The sequence below is a fragment of the Rhinoraja longicauda genome, chromosome 1 (assembly GCF_053455715.1).
Source record: "Rhinoraja longicauda isolate Sanriku21f chromosome 1, sRhiLon1.1, whole genome shotgun sequence".
In the NCBI taxonomy this organism is placed as follows: domain Eukaryota; kingdom Metazoa; phylum Chordata; class Chondrichthyes; order Rajiformes; family Arhynchobatidae; genus Rhinoraja; species Rhinoraja longicauda.
In genome coordinates this window covers 18,197,995-18,220,404 of record NC_135953.1, presented here as the reverse complement: position 1 = coordinate 18,220,404, position 22,410 = coordinate 18,197,995, and the positions used below count along the sequence as shown (strand labels likewise).

The 22,410-nt window shown below is 39.4% G+C and overlaps 1 protein-coding gene across 12 annotated transcripts in view; it reads left to right on the top strand.

Moving 5' to 3' along the window:
• Positions 1-22,410, top strand: part of ctbp1 (C-terminal binding protein 1) — a 211,760-nt gene that overhangs the window by 143,613 nt on the left and 45,737 nt on the right. Inside the window, exons 3-5 of one of the 12 annotated variants that reach the window (XM_078413108.1) lie at positions 14,805-14,949; positions 15,057-15,138; positions 22,138-22,228. The exons of 3 other annotated variants lie outside the window; for them this stretch is intronic. In XM_078413108.1, coding sequence (XP_078269234.1) covers positions 22,207-22,228 — 22 coding nt within the window. In that variant the 5' untranslated portion in view covers positions 14,805-14,949; positions 15,057-15,138; positions 22,138-22,206. Of the gene's footprint in view, positions 1-8,733; positions 8,939-14,804; positions 14,950-15,056; positions 15,139-22,137; positions 22,229-22,410 lie in introns of those variants that run through there. 8 more of the 12 variants (XM_078413342.1, XM_078412835.1, XM_078412908.1 and 5 more) reach the window with 8 other exon arrangements.

The window sequence follows — 22,410 nt, the reverse complement described above, 5'->3', positions numbered from 1 at the left end:
TCTCTTGTTCACAATGTACTTTTCGTCCATCCAATAAATGTACTTCTACTTCACCCTCTCTGAATCCCTGTTTACATGTACTTTGGATCTTTATGAAAGTTAGATGTTCAACATCTCTGCAATAAGGATTCCAGACTATTGAGCAGGAAACAAACTGCAGATGCTGGTTTAAATCGAAGGAAGACACAAAATGCTGGAGTAACTCAGCGGGTCAGGCAACATCTCAGGAGAGAAGGAATGGGTGACGTTTCGGGTCAAGACCCTTCTTCAGACTGATGTCGGGAGGGGGCGGGACAAAGATAGGATGTAGTCGGAGACAGGAAGACTTGTAGGAGATCTGGGAAGAGGGAGGGGATCGACAGTCAGAGCCTGTAGTCCGGGTTGGGTCCGAACTGGGAGGTCTGGAACCGGAGCTGGAAACAACGAGTTAAAAGATGTCAGAACCTGTAGTCTGGGTTTTACCTCGTGGTTTCCAGCTCCGGTTCCAGACTACAGGTTCCGACAGTCTATCTCCTCTCGATCCCCTCCCCCTTCCCAGTTCTCCTACTAGTCTTCCTGTCTCCGACTACATCCTATCTTTGTCCCACCCCCTCCCCTGACATCAGTCTGAAGAAGGATTTCGACCCGAAACGTCACCCATTCCTTCTCTCCTGAGATGCTGCCTAACCCGCCGAGTTACTCCAGCATTTTGTGTCTTCCTTCTATTTAAACCAGCATCTGCAGTTCTTTTTCCTACACATCTTGCCGCCCCACTGCGAATTCTCCTCAAGGTATGTCTACTTTGAAGAAGTTCTCCTCTCTTCGACGAGAGTTTAGCAAAATGCTCTCTCACTGCTCCCCCTCTGATTCCTCCTGCCCTCCAACTCTACGGCAACGTTTTGACCCAGACTTGCTACCACAGCCACGTCTGTTTTCTCGGGACTTGCCTGCGCCTCCATCTTTGACCTTGTTTCCAGCTCCGGTTCCAGACCTCCCAGTTCGGACCCAACCCGGTCTACAGGTTCTGACAGTCGATCCCCTCTCAATCCCTTCCCCCTTCCCAGTTCTACTAGTCTTCCTGTCTCCGACTACATCCTATCTTTGTCCCGCCCCGTCCCCTGACATCAGTCTGAAGAAGGATCTCGACCCGAAACGTCACCCATTCCTTCTATCCTGAGATGCTGCCTGACCCGCTGAGTTACTCCAGCATTTTGTGTCTACCTTCCAGACTATTGATTTGTGTTAGACACATAAAGCTGGAGTAACTCAGCGGGACAGGCAGCATCTCTGGAGAGAAAGAATGGGTGACATTTCGGGTCGAGACCCTTCTTCAGCCTGTGTCTATCTTCAGTTTAAACCAACATCTGCAGTTCCTTCTTACACATCTTGAATTGTGTTACACTCTATTATCTTGATTTTAATTGTACGGTGAAAAATTTTCACCTTGCAACTGACAGCTTCAGACATTTTAACATCGAATTCATAGCTAGGCCTAGCATAAAATAATGCATGGATTCAGTGAGGTTTGTGGTTTGGTTTGCACCAGAATGTTATGCACATCGTTTTGCATCAATTGCATGGAGCAGTTGTTCATGTTGTACTGATTAGTGAACTTTGTTGGACTCTTAAACTTTTTTTATTAACCAAAGTATATGTCTGCACAAAGGAGCTGTGCAAATATCACCAATTACAGGACAGTACTTGCTCAGAGTCCAAAGGTCTTGTGTGAACAGGACAATGTGTCTTGATTTGTACCATGTCAGGTTCAACATGAAGCCCCTAAGAACTCTATGATTCTAAATGAAAATGATTAATGGAAAAATGCCAGATATCCATCGTATTCTCTTATTAGATTTGAAGGAAAACAAAATCAGTAGAACAATTTAAGCCTAGTTCGAATGTACTAATTTGCAGTTTATAATATCCAAATGAAAGTGGGAACTTCAGAATATAAGTAGTTTTGAGATTGGATCAATCTATGCTTCGAAAGGTAGAGATCAATCTGCCACTGGATCCTCGACTTTCTAACCCACAGAACATAATCAGTGAGAATAGGTAACAACAAATTCACCACAATGAAATAGGTTTAAGGCAGGAAAGTTTTAATTGGAACGTGGAGGGAATTCTTTTTCACTCTGAGGGTGGTGGGTATATGGAATGAATTGCCAGAGGAGGTAGTTGAGGCAGGTAGAATAACAACTTTTAAAATACACTTGGACAGGTACATGGATAGGAAAGGTTTAGAGGTATATATGAACCAAATGCAGGTTAATGGAACTAGCTTAGATCGGCACCTTAGTTGGCATGGATGAGTTGGGGCTGTTTCTGTGTTATATTACTCTATGACTAATAATTCTCAACACTGATGCAGTGCACAGGTGCATTCTCAGTCCCCTCCTACACTCCCGATGCACTCATTACTGTGCGGCTAAATTAGTCTCTGACTCCATCTACAAGTGTACAGATGACGCCATTGTGGTGGCCGGATCACGAACAATGACGAGGCAGAAATGAGATAGAGGTATTAGCAACATGGTGTCAGGAAAACAACCTCAATGGCAACAAGATGAAGGAGCTACTTATCAACTTCATTAAGATTTGAAGGTTATATGCCCCAATCAGCATCAATGGTGCTGAAGTGGAAATGGTTGAGAGCTTCAAGGTCCTTGGTGTAAATATTAACACCTATCTGTTGTGGACCAACCACGCTGAAACAGCAGCCAGGAAGGCAGCCCAACACTTCTCCTTCCTTTGGCTGGTCTCCACTGACTTCCATAGATGCACCATAGAAAGCATAACATAGGGTTGTTTCACAGCTTGGTTTGGCTCTGCCCATGACTGCAAGAACTTTCAGAGAGTTGTGGATATAACCCGGTCCATCACACAGACGAGGCTCCCCACCATTGACTCCATCGACCCATCACGATGCCTGAGAAAAGCAGCCAACATAATCAGAGACTTGTTTCCTCCCCCCCTCTGAATCATTCCGTTTGAGATGCGTGATGAGCTGCAGAACATGCTTGGTGCGAGGACAGGTGAACAGTTTGTGATCCTTACAATGGGGGTTTATATCTCATCATATATCATCACTGTGTGGTGGGGATGGGGATGGTACAGTGTTTCAAGAGGCCTTGAGAATGTCATTGAATCTTTCCAGCTGGTAATCAATCCCTTGCTCAAAATAGGTCTATGCTGCGTCTGGTGTTGTTCATGGCAACACCGACCCATCCTTTGCAGTCGATGTCACATAAATCGGGCTTTAAAGCTGTGGATAATGACAAGTGAGAGATCACTGCTTTGCTTCTCCTGACAGTGGTATGGAGAAGATGGACACAAATTGCTGGAGTAACTTAGCGGGTCAGGCAGCATCTTTGGAGAAAAAGGACGGGTGATGTTTCGGGTCCGGACCATTCTTCAGACTCCTTGGAGAATTTTGTAAGGGCAGCATCAATGGTTCCTCTCTGTTTCTTTGATGGTTCTGTTGTGGCTAGTCCTTCCTCCTACCTTAATCATCGAGGCGCAGTTCACAATAATGCTTGCATATGCACGTCTAGAGGCTGCTGTAGTCATCATCGCTGACTCGTTTAATGAAGCATACAAAAGAGTGAGGCTTACCCTAAGAAAGATAAAAATTATTTTGCACCAACCTCCTTCATGTTACACCATTGCCCTGTAACAACAACAACTCTGGAAAACAGGGACCACTGCCCATATCTCGGGAGCATCCTCTCAATAAAGACAGATGTAATTTTGTGAAATTCATCCATGTCTTCACTGCAACCCTTGGCCATCTGTGCTATGAGATATTTCAGGATCATGACATAAAACCCTGCACAAAGCTCATGTTCTATTGGGCAGCAAATAGAGGGAATCGTGTAAGCATAAGTTAGGAAAATGCCAAGAACATTATGTTTCTTGATGTACATATATTACTGAATTACTGAGGTTAATTCCCGGAATGGCGGATGTGAAAACTTTTTCACTCAAGAGTTGTGAAGCTGTGGAATTCTCTGCCTCAGAAGGCTGTGGAGGCCAATTCTCTGGATGCTTTCAAGAGAGAGTTAGATAGAGCTCTTAATGATAGCAGAGTCAACGGATATGGGGAGAAGGCAGGAACGGGGTACTGTGGATGATCAGCCATGTTTATGGTGAATGGCAGTGCTGGCTCGAAGGGCCGAATGGCCTACTCCTGCACCTATTGTCTATTGTTTATTGTCTATTGTCTATTGAATGTTACATTTTTTTAAATGCTGAAGTTTAAGACATCTTAAAATGCTGTCTACAGGCATTTTTTAAAAAACAGCTTTGCGTTTTGTATGTGTCTGGCTGACAGTGTGTCTTACAGATTTTTCTTTAATGTAGAGCTACCAGTAATTTTAACATAGGATTTTTGACTTTGCAAAACATAGTTATACATTGTACTGGTTGCACATTTTGAGAGGATATTGCAACGCTTTTACTTGGAAACAAATCTCTCACTTAGATAGACATAAAATTGTATGAGACCTTTCCATTTGAAGATCAAGCAAAAGCTTTTTTTCCCCAGCCCCCTTGATCTTTATAATCCATATTGATGGGCTCTGTTTTGATGCAACTAAGAGAATAATTTCAAAGTGTTAATTGGGTAGTTCTGTGTGTGGAAAGCTCCTGAATTCTAATCTTTCTCGGTCATGGACAGTATGTGATAGTTCAAAAAATTCCTCGCTTGTGTGAGCACAAATTGCACAGCTTTGAAAAAGGTTTTAATTTTTCGTGATGATATATGTAATATGAAAATGAAATTTGGATCCAACGCCTGTATTAATGTGGAAATATACACTAATGTTTTCTATCCTGAGAATCGAATTATCAAAAAATGATTAGGTATAACAATTTGTGGATGAATGATTCAACAAACAGTTTGACATCTATTTTCATAAGTCGTATTGTGATATTAATTATGTCAGACAGACAGACACATACAATTTCCACTGAGTTTTAATTTTTAATTTTACAATACCATATCGAGAATTTCTGGAGCTTATTTTTCAGTGAATCCACGTGTCCTTCTCATACCAAATTTTGCATCACCAATTCATGTTTTCTGTTGCTTTCCTTGGCACGGCTTTTCTTATTATCGCCACCTCAGAACTACATGATTTTGGATACTCATGATTGCTAGGTTTTATTTGCTGCTTAAGTGTTTTGTGTGCGCTATTTCCACAAATTATGAAGTGTTGCCAGTATTTATAATGCAGAACAAACTGTTGCTCCTTCCACCACTTTACTTCATCTTTTAACTCCATTGTTCCTGATGTGTTTATCTGGCTTCCTTTCCAGTGCATCTTAACTCAGCCACGCCAATGGTAATCAGAGGCACATTGAAACCATTGTCTGTGAAAAGATGCTTATCATTATATTTCTGGAATATTCCAATGTCTAAAATAATTGGAATTCCATTTCTTCATTCCATGACTTCTCCAACTTTAGATAGTTCCTCTGCCCCTCTCTTCCCCTCCCCCTTCCCAGTTCTCCCTCTATTTTCCTGTCTCCACCTATATCCTTTTTTTGTCCCGCCCCCCTGACATCAGTCTGAAGAAGGGTCTCGACCCGAAACGTCACCCATTCCTTCTCTCCTGAGATGCTGCCTGACCTTCCAGAGTTACTCCAGCATTTTGGGATACCTTCGATTTGTACCAGCATCTGCAGTTATTTTCTTACACGGAATTCTATTTCTTGTGATTTGTCTAATATTGTTTGCTTTGTTCCTCACATTCCTTTATTTTGTCTCTCGCATTACTTGAATCTACCATCACCTCTGGGGTATGTTTGCCGTTGTCTTTTATCATGGTCTCACCCTTCTTGTGGACACATAAGAAACAGGGACCGGTCAATTAGCCCCCTGTGGGTGCTCTGTGATTCAATAAGAACATGACTGATGATTTTACCCCATCACCACTTTCTTCCACTAATCCCTTATCCTCGGATCCCCTTAAATATAAAAAAATCTATCAATCTCTCTCTTGACTATAATGAATGATTGAACTTTCACAGCCCTTGAGTGATGAACACCGTTACAATCCACTGGACACAGCCCCTCAATGTCCGGTAGTTGAAGGACCCCAGACTGTGGTCCTCCCCACAGAATCTTTGCCTTCGCCTTGGCTGATCAAGCTTCAGTGTGTCCCTCAGAATATACTCTGAAATGGACCAGTCGACAGTAATCTCTTACTGGCATCTCGCTGTGCTGGGAGACTTACAAATTTTGAGCAGAACAAAGTGTGTATTTCACCAAAATGAAGACTTTCCAGCAGCACCTGATGTCCATCTCCAGGTGTGACAGCCTATAGATTAGAGGTCATAAATCATGGGTCGCATCCTCTGTTACGTAGCTCCTTGGGAAGAATTATGACAAGGACCCTTGCATCTTTCGCCAGACCCTCTAAACAAATCCACACTCCGAGGAAGATTTCAACTGTACAGTAATGGGAACAGGTGTTCCTGGCCCGTCAGCCCATTTTGTATCTTCCAATTTTCATCATCATCAGTAATTTGTTGGGATGATTAATTGACTGTGGTCTTTCCATTGCTACCATAAAAAGTCAAGATGTGTCCCATCCTGCTCAAATGTGCAGCTGAGATTTCAGTGGCTATAAACTATGTAAAATATTTAAATGTTTTGAATTCCTGGCTATGACATTCAATTCTTTGCTAATTTATGCAATGTCAAGGTTTGCTCTTTTGCTGCTAGCAATGTCTTGCTTGTTGGAAGAAAGGAAAAAGAGAATGCTCATAGTTTTGGATCATTTTCATCTTTCTGATTCCACAATATGTGTTACTTCGGGGGGAAACATGATTCTGGAAGTGTATTCACTAGGTACCCAGGTGTCCTTTTGTGAAAAGAGTAGTGTTAATGAATATTTCTAAACTGAATTGTTAACCAAATCATGGTGTAAACTGTAACATTCTCACGGCAGAGGTTTGACCAAAGAGGTGAAATGCAATTGCATAAAGTTTTGATTTAAAAATAGAAACCCCTCATTTAAACCGGATGCAGGATTGACAGCATTTCCTGTGCAGTACCTCACCCCTGCATTAAAAAATGATAAATTGTTTCATGCGGAGTACATGAAGTGATATTATTATTATAATGAAATGAAATAACACTCTATTTGTTATAAACATTAATTTTGTCTGCCCACACCCCACCATCACCAGTGAAAATAATTATTTGATGTGAATAATGTTTTAGTTCAAAGGAAAGGCTAGTAAGTCCAAAATAAATTAGGTCAATCAGTCAGTGACTATATGTACAAATATATAAACTCAATGATGCAGTACTATTAAACAAAAGATCTTAGATCACTTATAATATTAATAATTCATCGGAGATACAAGAAACTTTGAGATGCTGGAACCTTGAGCAAAACACAAAGTGCTGGAGGAACTCAGCAGGTCAGTTAATGTCCTTGGAGGGAATGGACAGATAATATTTCAGGTCTAGACAGTTCTTCAGACTGATGGGGTACGGGTGGGAAAACTGGAAAAGAGTGTTGGGATGGGGCAAAGCCTGGTGGATACAGGGGATGGGGTGGGGACGAGGGGAAAGGGGGGTGTTTGGCAAATGGGTGAAGTAAGCGACGATGGCTAGAACTGAAAGAGGTCCAACCCAGAAATGTGGTCTGTCCATTTCCTCCACAGATGCTGCCTGGCCCGTTGAGTCCCTTCAGCACTTTGTGTTTTGCCAATGATTCATTGCTGTTATTTTGCTATTCGTCGTTCAGATAGATCATTTTATCTTTTTTTGCTGAAGCGTTCATTATAAAAATAGACCACGAGTATCTAATGACTTACCTAACTACTGTATCAGATCACCGCAAGCCTAAAACCATGTGGGTGGTTGTGTGGAACAATGTTTTATTCAGGAATTTTTGCCGTTACGCTAATCGGTTTTTAAGCACCATTTTTAAATAGTTGGCCTCCTGGATACTTCTACAGCAAGGTTTCAAATGGCACTTTCATTTTTTTTTCGTGCAATCGCGGCAGGCACTTAAGAATTGTCTTCATTGTAACACGGAGTTGCACATCAATTTGGTTTTAATTTTGGTTTGCTTTCCTTTTTGCATTTTTTTTTGTGTGTGTCTGGGCTATTGCTAACTCCTGTGTGCACAGACCCACATCGGCGTTGGCCGGGAGAGAACATTCTGATGTGAATGATTGATCTTCGCTTTGACCCCCTATCCCTGCAGTTCTTGAACTTCGGAACCGCAGGCTGAAATGGACTGAGGAGAGCTATAACATTGCCTTGTCCACTTTCAGTTTTAAAAACGAAAATGCCGCAGATAGACTGCAGAGAATTACTTGTTATCGCCCCCTTGATGTATCACTGCTGCTTTTTTTAAAAGTTAAGCGGGATGGTTGAACTGTTTGCTTAATGACACAGCAGCCTCTCTTGCCACACGGAGGAAGAGAACTCAGTGCTGACAGTGTTCGTTGCAGGAAAGCACAAGGTGGGGGGGGAAAAAACCTCCTCAAAATTCAACCAGCTGGAAATCAGGTCTTGTTTTACAAAAAAAAATCTTGCCAGTATTAAGTCCTGGGTCGCTCAAAGTGATGAAGTGCAGAATGCACCGTGCATTGTGATCAGATGATAGATATCCCATAGTTGATGTGTCCTTTCTGAACTCAGCTGAGTGTGCAGCACTGAACGTGTCAGGTGACGCTGGCAGCCTATAAGCTGCAGCACTGCGCCTCTCCCACTCTCAGAGACAGCAGCAGCACTTGGCTGTGCTTTATTTCTGGGAAAATTGAAGTGGCCGCCATATGCCCACAGTATTTTCATATCTCATGTGAAGGAAGCCCTCTCAGGAAATGGGGGAAATAACGGCTGTGTAGATGGGGAGCTCTCACCTCCAGAGCAAAGGGTTACCTCTAGGTAATGAATCTTGGCTTTCGTTCGCTGGAACGGTCTTAAATAAAGGTGTGTGCTGGCGGAGTTAAAATGTTACGAGTGTGTACATTGCAGCTGGCTCTCCAACTCTCTTCCTTCCCCCCACCCCCGCCGCTTACATTTTGCAGGCTTGATATTGAAGAGTGTTCATGAGGACTTTTACAAATGGTTTCACACGCCGTCCTCAGTAGGACATCAGGCACTTTATTTGTTCGAATAACAAACCGGTAGCACTTTTTCCTCGTTATTCGATGGTTTGTGCGTTGCTCTTGTAATTGTTTATTTTTACTTTTGGCAAATGCGTGACTTTTTTCTTTTGTTGTTTAATTCTGAATTAGCTGTACCCGTTTTTTCCTACTTCAGCTGTTGACTTAAATGGGAACCGATAACTAATGTTTAAATCTCAAACTGGACAGCCAGCGCTTAATAACTTTTTTTTTTATACAGGAATTATTTAGCATTCAATATTCCAATCTGGACCCCCTCCCCCCCTCAAAGAAAGTCTGGGTTGTTGGGATCAGGGTGGGTGGTGTTTTCGACAAAGAAACATCAGCTTTTTGTATTAATATTTCCCTCTGCTCAGCAGTTCTGAAATTGAATGCGTGGGATTCTGTATATTCATGTCTCCCAATGCAGTGGATGTGTTGAATGAATCTTCTGTGTTCAGCAAGCGAGGACAGCCCCAGCAATTTTCCTTTGGAAAATCTTTGAGCAGTAGTACGTAACATCAAGTAATTTTGGCTTGAGAAATGAGTTTTACTAAACGTGGTTGTAACATGTTCAGGTTTGCTTCTTTTGTTTCGGGGTCCGGGAGACTTGATTTATATACATATAAATACATGACGAAACAAAAATCTCCTGCTTGAATAGGCAAATGCGAAACAGGGGATTAATATTGTAAAATACAAGTGTTAATATTTATGTTCAATTGCATTTTTGAAGCTATTTATCCCGTGTGTTTCACCTTATTTATTATATAAGTGAAAATATATCCTTGTTACCTAGCTCATTCCTTGCATCTGGAATAATTTTTTTAAAATCAGTCCAGCTTTAGATATGAATTCTGTAAGAGTTGAGTTATAAGTTCCCCCCTCCCCCTCCCCTTTGTGTCCATATTAGCATATTGCAGAAATCTGAAATGGTATCATTGCTAAAATTATTTTCAATAAGTGGGAAAAAAAATCTAGTGCAATTATGTTTTCACATCTGTAGGCTGGTTAAGTTAGAAATTGCAGAGAACTAAGTTAAAATATATACACATAGTGAATTTACAGTTTGTAGGATGAAGATTACTAAAAAATTCTCTGCATCTGAACAAAAGTGAGAGAGTTATGTTCAGCAGTGTAATTTTAATACATCTCAAGATTTATAAATTGCATTGTGGAATAAATTGTATATTTTTCCATATTTTGGTACTTTTCTGTCTCCTGGTGCTGCAGTGAAACACATTAATAAGATGAATGAATGCTGTGTAAACCTTTACTGGGTTTGTAACCACTGAGTGATGTTGATCCTTGTGCATATTTTTTAATGAACCAAGAATGATCATTGCAAATGCTAACACTGATGAAGCATACATTAGAAAAATTCTGTCAAGTAATGACATGATTGTGGGGGTTTTTTGGCGCAATTGTGTTGAATGATGTAAGATGGCTTTACAGTTTTACCTTCTGTTTTGTCTGTTTTTAATTCATACCATGCAGCAGTTCATTTCAGAAGGCAATAAAAAATCAAAATTGTAGAGGAATAAGCATCAAACTTGCATCTGGGTGGCATATCCATAATTTTTATTTATTTTTTGTAATTTTTGTGATATTTCTCCTACAAACAAAGGCTGAAAGTTCAAGGTGCCTGTTTGTTTTTGGCTCAGAAAAATACATTTTTATGCATTGGGTTTATATTCAGACTGTTAGTGGCAGAACCTAATTTGTTCATTTTAACATAACTTGTTTTTGTTTACTGATTGGTGACTGTACCATGCAACTGGAACCTCACCACAGTCTAGTGAATTCAGAATTATGTTCTGTGACGTGGGTATGGGAGTTGATTTGCCTCTTAACTCTCCATTCCTCTCCACAATAATGGTGTTTAAAAGGCTTTTAAATGGGCATATGGATATGTTGGTAATGGAGGGATACAGAGCATGTGCAGCCTGAAGAGATTAGTTTAACTTGGCATCGGGTTTGGCATGGACAATGTGGGCCGCAAGGCGGTGCTGTCCCAGGCTCTTCCTGCCTGAAAACTTAACCATGTCAAGTCAACTGGATGAACAAGAGAATAGAGAGATTTATTATCCTAAAAATCACTAATGATAATCTTGTTTGTCATTCCTGGATTATCATAGTTTACTAGATTAATTTATATGATATTAAATCTTATGAACTTTGACTCTAGTAAACTCTGGTTTTGGCAATCCCGACATTGTCATTACTAAGAACCAATCATGCCCCATTTGCATTAGTCCCACCTGCCCAAATTTGACACAAATCCCTCTAAGCCCTACCTATCCACGTACCTGTCCATACCACCACTATGTTGCTATTTTACTACTTCAATAGAGACGGTGGTAAAGAAGCATGTAATGTTAAGGGGGGGGGGGGGGGATGTTGCCGGTCCAACTTGCCCATGCTGACCAAGATGCCTAATCTACACTGGTCTGACTTGCCTGCGTTTGGCTCATATCTCTCTAAACTTTTCTTTTCCATGTACCTGTTCAAATGTATTTTAACTGTTGTTATGTTACCTGCCTCAACTACCTCCTCTGATAGCTTGTTCCATATAATTACCACCTACTGTGATCTCAATCTATTTGTTGCTGTTTTGAGACCAATTGAAAATAGTAGTTTCACCAATTGGAAACTGCTGATTTGAAATCCCTCCCTCTGCAAATTTTGATATGATCCAACTATATAAACATGTTTGGTGTAAATAGGAAATGGTCATGCAGACACCAAGATGGCAGTTTCTATGGTGACGAATCTTGTCTAATTTGGAAGCTGACAGATTTGTTTAAATGGTAGAAAAGCAAAGTAATAGGTATTTACCTGCTGGACCTTTTTGGATGAACTTTTGTAGAAATGCACTTATTTGTTTGCCTTATATTTAATGCGGAAACATTGAAAGCACCAGAGAAAAGGTTTACCCGAATGTTCTGGATCTTATCCACCAGTGAATACATTAACATTTTGTAGTTGCCTTGAAGGGATTTTTTTTTCCCACAACAAACCCGTAGCGTAATTAGCACACTACTACACAAAGTTCTCTAGCCAATGTTTTGTCTTGCTTCACAGCAACATCTCGACACCAGTACCTTATCACTCTCTCATTGCTCAAGACAGCAAAGATAAAAATCAGGCTGATGCCTGAACTCCATCATTTGTGGCCTGGCACACCCTTTACTCCAACTCTGTTTCTTGTTTGTCAGCCGACATTTTCTGCACCCTGCTGGTCTACGTCTTGCCTTAAACTTTAAATAAACTACCTTTATGTGATTATTGGTAGCCCTTTAGAAAATCCATTGCATACTGCATCAAAGTTATTTCCATTGACCGTCCTATCGGCTACTTCCAAATCCTCAGCAAATTTATCAAACATAATTTGTTTTTAACAAAATCATGCTGGGGCTGTGCTTGATGCATTTTTAAGTATGTATTTATTTTATTTCAAATCATAAATATATTTAGTGTGTTGTCTTCAGAGTTTCACTTCAACTGTGGACATTGCTTAAACAACTATCTAAAATGTCAATTTTTCAAGTATTCATTGATCAAACTAAAACTTGTACTACAATTACACGCAAAGGGATTTTAATTGGTTGTTGGAAGTATTATGCTTTCCAGTTAATCTCCATATTGGTGCATGCTTCATTAAATACTCCAGAACAATGGTAAAACAAGCACTGTAGATTGCACTTCCTGAGTCTTAACAAGTTTAAATAAAATGCTTAAGATTTTTATTTCATTAGATTAAAAGCATCATTCACCTCAGTGACAACGTCTTATTCACTTAATTTGTCATGTCAAGGTTGTCTCGGATGCAATTACTCTTGAGTATCTTAACTTTCACAATCTAGATCAATGATATAAATTTGAACATATCATTGAACAGGCCAAAACATGAATTTTAAGTACTTTAAAATCTGCACCATTGTGTAATGCCATGCCTATCCTTGCAACCAATGTCTTTCTTTTACCTGAAATTTATCTTCTATCTCTCTTCCTGTTAAGGCTGGACTGAGCGCACATCAGAATTTTAGAATTTTGCTAAATTCTATGCCGGTAAAGTCATTTCTTGGTGGAACTTCACCCATGTTTGATTGCTTTTCTGAAGAAATGAAATTAGTTTACATACAGCCTGGTCAGCTGCTGCAGACTTCTGGTCTTCTCAGATGACCTACTCCAAAAAATTGATTTAATCGGACAAATAATTGCATAAAAAGGAGTTCTCCACGCACAACTGCATTGCGTTATAAGAAAGGCTGCTAAGTAGGGTACAGGACATCATTTGTTGAGCCTGTTTGACGCAGAGTAATTGTTTTGTGGGGTTTTTTTCACAGAGGTCATAAGATTTTGGAAAGATTTATTTCCTGATTTAAAGAAAACTGTAAACAATAGTTTGTATTTGAAGTAGTGTATAGCCAAACAATACATTTTAAATAGCATTTTTATTTGCCGCTAACTCTTAATGGAGCACTCCAGCAGAAAGAACACCATGGCAGAATCATGCCCCAGCATGTAGGAGTCTTTGCTGATTTTCATGCCTTTTAACAAGAATGGGAGTCAATAGAAACAAACTTAATATTAGTATTAATCTTTTTACCCCAAAATCGCTGACTTTTAAATGAGTGAAGACTGCTGGTATATTTGTGATCTGTTATTACTTTATTACTTGAAGGTATAATTATATGAGAATGATAACAGTCTTGTGCTTGATTTTACTATAATATGTCTAAACTCCTGAAATAACCTTTTCCTTCTGAACTTCTATTTTGACTCTTATGCAATGTCAAAAAAATGTTGTAACTTGTACAAAGATAGTACTATTAATGTATTTTATACATGGAATGAAAATGAAGAGTTAAGTGTTTAATTTTCATATGTACCATCTATGGAGCAATGAAGTAATTACTCGCAGCAGCTTAATAGGCCTGAAAATGCAGATAAATAGAATAATTTAAAAATCATTAAATTAATAACTATAATACTCTTGCAAAAACCAAAATCCTTAGTGCAACCAACTATAATCCATAGAAGTTCATAGTTGCTGAGATTAGTGTGATGTTGTGTTCAAGAGCCTGATTGATGGTTGCTGATAGGAAGTTATTCTTGAACCTGGTGGTCATGGTTTTCAGGCACCTGCACCATCCCAATGGTAGGAGAAAATGAGAATGTGGCCAAGGTGGTGTGGGTCTTTGATAATATTCGCTACCTATGGTGCCTCCTACAGATCCCTTTAATGGGGGTGGTCAGCGACAGTCGTATCTGGTGGACTTGGGCAGTGTCTTCCACCCTCTGTAATCTCTCTTGTTCCTGGGGGTATTAGTTGCTGAACCAAGCGAGCGTATTCTTCCTGCATGACGAGAGGCTTTGTGGGTAAAGGCAAAAGTAGACCAGTTTGGGTCTGAATCGCTGGCAATTTGGAAATAGCTTCAGTTATCTTGCGACATTTAAGAAGTATCTAGATGAGCGCTTGAATTACCAGGGTATAGAATACTATGGACCAACTTCTAATAAATGGGATCAGTGTAGGTATGTACTTGACGATTGGCATGTTTGTGTTCTTTATTAACCTGTGGCTATTATGTGGCTTTGCCAATTGTCTAGAAGAGCAGTACAGTTTACACTTATATTAATTCTTTATAGGAAGGAATTATTAAGAAATGCTTCCTGTCTTTCAGATTTTGAATATAAAATTTAAGAAAATGGGCATGAGTTGCGATTTTATAACTTTAATTGAACTACAATATCTTGCCCATTATTTTTGCACAACAATCAACTTTAGGAACTTTAAAAAAGCAGCATCCAGCTTGATGGTCATTTCAGGTTGGTATGCCATTTTTGCGTTAAAGCTTCATTGTGTACAATATGATTAGTGGTGCACACTTGTATTACATATTATTAATAATACATTGTCTATTAATTATGTTTAGAAAAAGCATTATGGCTATCGCTGGGTTCCAACAGATGAAGCAATGAAGATATTTTAACACAAAAATGACTGCAGTATGCACAGTGGGTCCTTTTCATTGCTTTTCTGAACTTTCTACCCTGTTGTGCAAAGCCAAAAGAAAAAAAAAACTGTTACATCCTTAATTGTCTCTTAATGAAATTCTTTCTTGTTGATAAAGATCACTGAATATTGATTTTGGCATGCCCAGTCAAATTATAGACCTACTTGTGCAGAACTATATTTGAACCAGTGTTAGTTAAGAATTCAGTATAACACCTTTTCTGTTCAGATAATCACCACTCTCCAGATTTTTTAACTTAAATTCTTTTGTAGCCAGGTCAAGAAATTAAATTGGTAAAATGGCCTCGTAAGAATAAGTAATCATTTTCTTGTGCCCAAAAAATAGTAATGATGGTGTGTTGACAGCAGTGAGAGATTTTGTGTTTATCAAACGGTAAAGTAGACAAAGGAATGCTCTGCGAGAGGATTCTCCGAGAGGAATGTGCCATTCTCAAACCTTGTATGTTTCTATGATCCATGAACTAACTGGGAGCCAGAGTCTGACAGTAGGTGAACAAGCAAAGGTGCTTCTGTGCTTTCGAAAATTAGCAATATTAAAAACCAAATAAAAGGATGAACATGTGATCAAATGATACAGAATATTGGAATCCTAAAACGTTACATCACAGACCAGTAATGAGCCCCATTTGGATTCTTAGTTTCTGTTCCTTCATCAGGGTATCAATGGGAGGCTGAATGTCTTTCCACTTTAGGAGAGAAAATCTGCAAAAGGGGTGTTAGTTTAAAATATTGCTTGCATGTCTTGGATAATAACGAAAGTAATATTGGCATAGGGCTCAGCGCTAGTCCTTTTATGCTGCTTTGGCCCTAGGATGTTTGTGGTGTTGAGATAATGGTTGGAAAACAAAAAGAAATAAGTTGCTTTTAAGTTTATCTAATTTGGAGATGAAAGCATGTGTTTCATAAACAGAACGAGGCAAACAAAGTACATTCTCTATGTCACATTGCTTGTAATTTATCCTTTTGTAAGTACTTTCATAGTGTATATATTGTCCTTTTTGGGAATTTTCTAACGAGTCTTTACAACTTTGATCGCAAATAATTGTTTAATAACTTGCAAAAAAAATCGGCAGTCATTTTATGAGAAAGGGGTGAAATGCTCCTTGGAAGCAGACCAAATGGTTACCTTCAGCCAAATTTATTGCACATTTCCATGTCCAAGGAGAAAATGGAAGAATCTTGTTCATGATTGTCTTGTGTTGGATGTGTGGGAAGGAACTGCAGATGCTGGTTTACACTGAAGATAGACACAAAATGCTGGCGTAACTCAGCGGGCAACATCTCTGGAGGTGAGAACAGGAAGAAGGGTCTCGACCCAAACATCACCCATTCCTTCTCTCCAGAGATGCTGCCTGTCCCGCTGAGTTACGCCAGCATTTTGTTTTGTTTTGTTTTGTTTTAGATGACTCTCTTCGGTTTTATTCATTTTAAATTGAATGGAAGTATTTATTTCTAAATAGTTCTTTGTCAGAATATTGCGACAATTTGTTTAAATTTATAGTTTAATCTAAGTTGAAACCTTAAACTTATTATTTGAAAATTACAGCATTCTCTTTTTGCAGCTTGAGGTAGTGTAAGTCTAAGCATAGTTAAGTGTTCATTTTGGGGGTTGCCAATTCTGTTAAGACATCAATGTGTGTATAAAAAAAATATATAAATATTTAAACAGCTTAGCTTTCATCTTTGTTGCCTTGTGGGCCATCAAGCGTGTTTCACACGGAATAAGTACAATAAATGCTGGAAATATTCAACAAGGCAAGTAACATCGGTGAAGAGAGAATCACAGTGAAGTTTTCAAGTTGATAACTTTTTCTGCAGATTTTTGTTTTCAGGTGATCACATATACAGACACAAAAGTCAGGTTTTCACATTCAATATTTATTTAGCTAATTATGCTATTTTTGTGGTAGGAAAGATAAAATTGATTGCTGGATAAGGATAAAGATCCAAAATCTCAAAGTGCTGTGTAAGTAAATGCCATTTGAGTGTGGTACCAGTGTACATCTATATCAGAGAAGAAACAAATGAGATGGCCCACAGTGAAAAATGCTGGGAGTTAAGTTGGAAGGCAATGTGGTATTGGATAAGGTTGGCATAGTAATAGGGAGTAAAATAACATAAAAAGTGAAGAAGTATTGAGGGGTTCAGCATCTTTGAAACTGGCAAAATGGCAAATTCTAGATGTAATATATTTTAAGCTGATAAAAAGAAGCAAATATGGAGTTTCTGATTTTTTAAAAATTCTCCTTGGCCATAGGATTGGTGCCAATGAATTAAAGGACTGCCAGCATTGTCTGTTTACAAAGGGAACGAAAGGGAAATAAGTAATAACATGGCAACTAGTTTAAGTTCTCCAGGACACAAATTTAGAATTTATGCTGAGGAACCATATAAGCCTTCAGTAAGAAGGGAACAGACTAATCAAGGGGAATCAGCATGGATTGATTTGGGGAAAGTCACGTCTGACTAACTTGACTGGATTTCTTTGAGCAGTACAACTGAGGCATATGATGTAGGCTATAGACAATAGGTGCAGGAGTAGGCCATTTGGACCTTCGAGCCAGCACCGCCATTCAATGTGATCATGGCTGATCATTCTCAATCAGTACCCCGTTCCTGCCTTCTCCCCATACCCCCTGACTCCGCTATCCTTAAGAGCTCTATCAAGCTCTCTCTTGAATGCATTCAGAGAATTGGCCTCCACTGCCTTCTGAGGCAGAGAATTCCACAGATTTACAACTCTGACTGAAAAGGTTTTTCCTCATCTCTAAATGGCCTACCCCTTATTCTTAAACTGTGGCCCCTGGTTCTGGACTCCCCCAACATTGGGAACATGTTTCCTGCCTCTAACGTGTCCAACCCCTTAATAATCTTATACGTTTCGATAAGATCCCCTCTCATCCTTCTAAATTCCAGTGTATACAAGCCTAGTTGCTCCAGTCTTTCAACATATGACAGTCCTGCCATTCCGGGAATTAACCTAGTAAACCTACGCTGCACGCCATCAATAGCAAGAATATCCTTCCTCAAATTTGGAGACCAAAACTGCACACAGTACTCAAGGTGCGGTCTCACAAGGGCCCTGTACAACTGCAGAAAGACCTCTTTGCTCCTATACTCAACTCCTCTTGTTATGAAGGTAGGAGGTACAGGAGTAGGCCATTTGGCCCTTCGATCCAGCACTGCCGTTCAATGTGATCATGGCTGCTTAAATTTAACCTAAGCTTTTGACAGCATCCTGCTTGAGAAGCAGGATCCAAGATGGGGTGGGTAGAAGATCCACAGTTGGCAAGAACCCAGGATTAAAAAATGACTGGTGTTTTGGTGTCTGGGCACTGTTTCTGATGGGGTTTCAGAGTGCTCATTTATCACTTGCTGTTTGTAATACCCATATATTTGGAGGCATTTAGACTTTGATATCGGGACACGAGAATTTTGCAACTGATGATAGGAATGGGAACGTCGTTGACAGTGCAGATGAAAGCTTTAGTCTCCAGAATGATTTAGATGGGTTCGATCAGAGGGTCACAAAAATGACAAATGGAACCCAGGCTGGAGAATTGGTAAAGTAATGCATTGGCAGAGCCAGAGTCATAGTTTGGTTTTGGAGTAGAGCAGACTGAAAAAGATCTTAGATTAAGTGTATACATTTCTGTGTGGCCAGGATAGATTCAGGAGGAAGGATCTATTTCCTTTTGCATAGGATGGGCACAGCGGGCCAACTGGTGATTAAACAGCATCTTAATATTTGTGTTGTCAAAAGTATTTGTCTGCATAATACTACAAAACCTATCTGCAGGCCACTAGTTACTTCACTCAGTGAGGTACATTACAAAATTTGTGCCATTAATTTTGATTAGTTTTTGACCAGCACGAATTGAAACGATGGCGTGTGGCGTGATGGTACAGCAATTGGTAGACATGGGTTCAATCTTGATCTGTGATCACGGTTTATGCAGAGTTTACATGTTCTTCCAGTGACTGCATGAGTTTCAACTGGTTGCCCTGATTTCCTCCAGCATCTCACAGGTGTTTTGTAATGTTAATTGGCAGTGGGTACTAAATGGCAAAAAGAAAAATGGGGAAGATGAAGGACATATGAGAAGGAAAGCAGGGAGAAGAGGAGAAAGAGAATATAACTTGTGCGATTGCACTGCTGGTAGTTAGCACAGAGCAGTGGGCTGAAATGCCTCCTTCTATGTCAAATAGACTAAGTAACTTGCACTAATAATCCATCAACTACTGCACTTTGCATAGTTTGTCTTTTATTGCTTTTGGAGTTCTTTCTTAAAAATTCCAAAAGCATAGGTAGGGTAGACAGTCGTAACCTTTTTCCCGGGATGGATCAACTATGAGAGGCCATAGGTTAATGTGAGAGGGACAAAGTTCAAATGAGATGGGTGGGGCAATTTAATTGCGCAGACAATGGTGAGTGCCTGGAACATGCTGCCAGTGGTAGTGATTAATGCAGATACGATAGTGGCATTTAAAATGTTTTGGATAAGCATATGTATATTCAGGAAATTGAGGGGTTTGGTTTATGTGCAGGCAGATGAAAATTGGGCGTGGAATCGTATTTGGCACACACATTGTGGACTGAAGGGCCTGTTCTTGTGTTGTACTGATCTATGTTTTATGTAAAAATCGAATTCATTTTTCATAAATTTGATTTTTACATAAAACATTTATTTTATTTCATAATTATTTTATTTTAATTTGCATTTTTCAGTGGTAATCTTACCTTTCTATTTAAAAAAAAAAAAACATTTGATGGTTATTATCCCTTTTTATTTCATGTGTGTTTTCCAGTCAAGGGGAAATAATTATATGCCCGGTAGCATTACAAGCTTTTGCAATGTTTGTACTTGCATGTTAAAGGAACAAACCATCTGCACCATTCTCTGTAAATATTACTGCAAGGTTTTACTGGGTTCGTAAAGCTCACTAGCTGGATTAATTTTCCTTTGAAATGAAACATTGATCCTGATCCAAGTTGTCGAATAAACAGAACTTTGTCTGAACTTTTGCAAACAACAGTCTTAAAACAACTTTTACAGATATAAAGCAAGAATAAAATGAGATTAATAAAAGGAGTTTGATTGTCAGAGTAGTTACAGAGATTAAGATCCATAATTTGGAGCTTTACTCAAAGAACGTTGACCATTGGACTGGCAAAGTACAATGAAATTCTGAATGACTTTATCAGTAAAATAATATATTTAAAATTAAAATTGTGTGCTCCTTTACTTTGCCCTTTCTCTTTACTGCTGGTTGTCTTCAGAGTGTTTTATTTCATTGTCAATTTTGTAATTTAAGTTACTATTTTCTATTTACACAGCCTACTCTATATACTTTAGTTTGGGCATGCCACTCGAGCTAGGAATCACCTTCATCAAAGTGTTTGAAAATTGGCTTCAAAGCACGTTTTCATTAAATCAAGAGATGATAAGCGCTTTGAAGATGCATGTAATTTTTTTTATTAATTGGAAGCATGTTAGGTGAGTTATCCCATCGCCCATGCCAACTGCCCGAGTGTACATAGATGAAATAAGCAATTTTGAGTAATTTGTAACGTTCACATTGCTAAATAAATGTAAATTAAGAGCAGACTTTCCAGTTTCATGCGTGCATGTTAAAACATTGTCTTTAAGAACAGATCTTGTTTAGTTTAATAGTATGAAGGCCTTGTTCAATTCCAAACAGTGGCAGATCATTACATGCTCTGAAAGCCGATTTACAGTCACTTCTTGTGTTGCCTTAGAGGACTTCATTGACATGAGCCTTGACCTAATAACGGAGACAAATAATTCCATTAATTTGGGATTGAGATAAATCTGTGTAGTTCTGAGACTGTAGTAATGGGGCAGACCTTCATTGCCCTGAAACTGCAGGGCCATCTGCCAGTTGCTTGTTTCAACATGGCCCCAGGCGCTGTTTTCTCTCCCGGCATTACCACGTGGGTGAGAGCAACATTGCGACTGTCTCAGCGCAGACGGCCTGCTGTACTCGCAGAATGGTTTCGACAACCAGTGTGGCTTCCCTCCCCAGGCTGTCAAGGCTACTGTCTTCAATATTCACAAACGCACACCAACACTTGGGGCCTATCGGATAAAACAAAAGTGCTGTTTAAAAACTAAAAACACACACTTAAAAAAACAATGAAAAAACATTGAAAACATAAGCAATTAAATAAATTCAATCGATCTTTCTCCTGGCAGTCAATCTTTCCCATTCTTTTGATGGGCTTCCTGTGTTCATCCAGATTAAACCTGTCGCATTCAGTGGCTGGATTCCCAATGTGAGAGTCGAGAAGTATTTGGAAATTTGTGTTAATCGATTTGATTCCTGAATTGACTAAAACATAGTATAGATAGGGTGGGCAGGACAGCAGTGCTCCCAGCAGTTTAGGCCTATGCCAGAGAAGGAAAGTGGAACCTGTTCGGGTGAAACCAGGGTAAGTTTAATAGAGGCAGGAAAAACTGCAGATGCTGGAATCTTCAGCAAAACACAAAGTGCTGGGGGAACTGAGCGGGTCGGCAGCATTTGTGCAGAGAATGGACAGACGACATTTCGCATCGGGACCCTTTGGACTGTTTAAGAGAGGAAGAAGGGTCCTGAATTGAAACATCGTGACCTGCTGAGTGACTCCAGCACTTTTTATCCTTTCTTATTTCCTCCAGCCTAACAAGATATCTGAGATATCTACTCTCTACCAATTATGGCTTATTGTGGCACCCTCATGTCCTATTAATTAAAAAAAACATTATAAAAGAGAAAATTGGTTTTGCAGATGAAGGCAGATTGACCTTTTGTAGTTCTAAATGTGTTGGCTGTTTTCCAGTTGTTGCTAGTATTAGAAACGGAAGTGCTTGGTAAAATATTTGCTGATTACAGAATCAATAATGGTGATTCTGCTGCTAAGAACAAACTTAAATGTACCTTCACTGAGTTTGCTGGTGTTTTCCCATTTATTTTCCCAGCTAATTTCACCTCCTTTCCATGACAGAGGGACATAGCTGCGGCTCTTTGAAAATCCACTTGCCTGAACCATGTTAAATCTGATCACGAAATGCAAGTATAAAAAGGCAATAAAAGAGTAATCGGTGGAGATGAGGATAGTATTTTTACACAACAAATGGCTTTAATGTGGAAAGAATAATGTAAGGAGATAATATTCCATTTTTCAGAAGGGATTTATATTTGTTGTGAACATTTTTCTGGACCACGAGGAAATAGCCAAGTTGGGTTAGCTC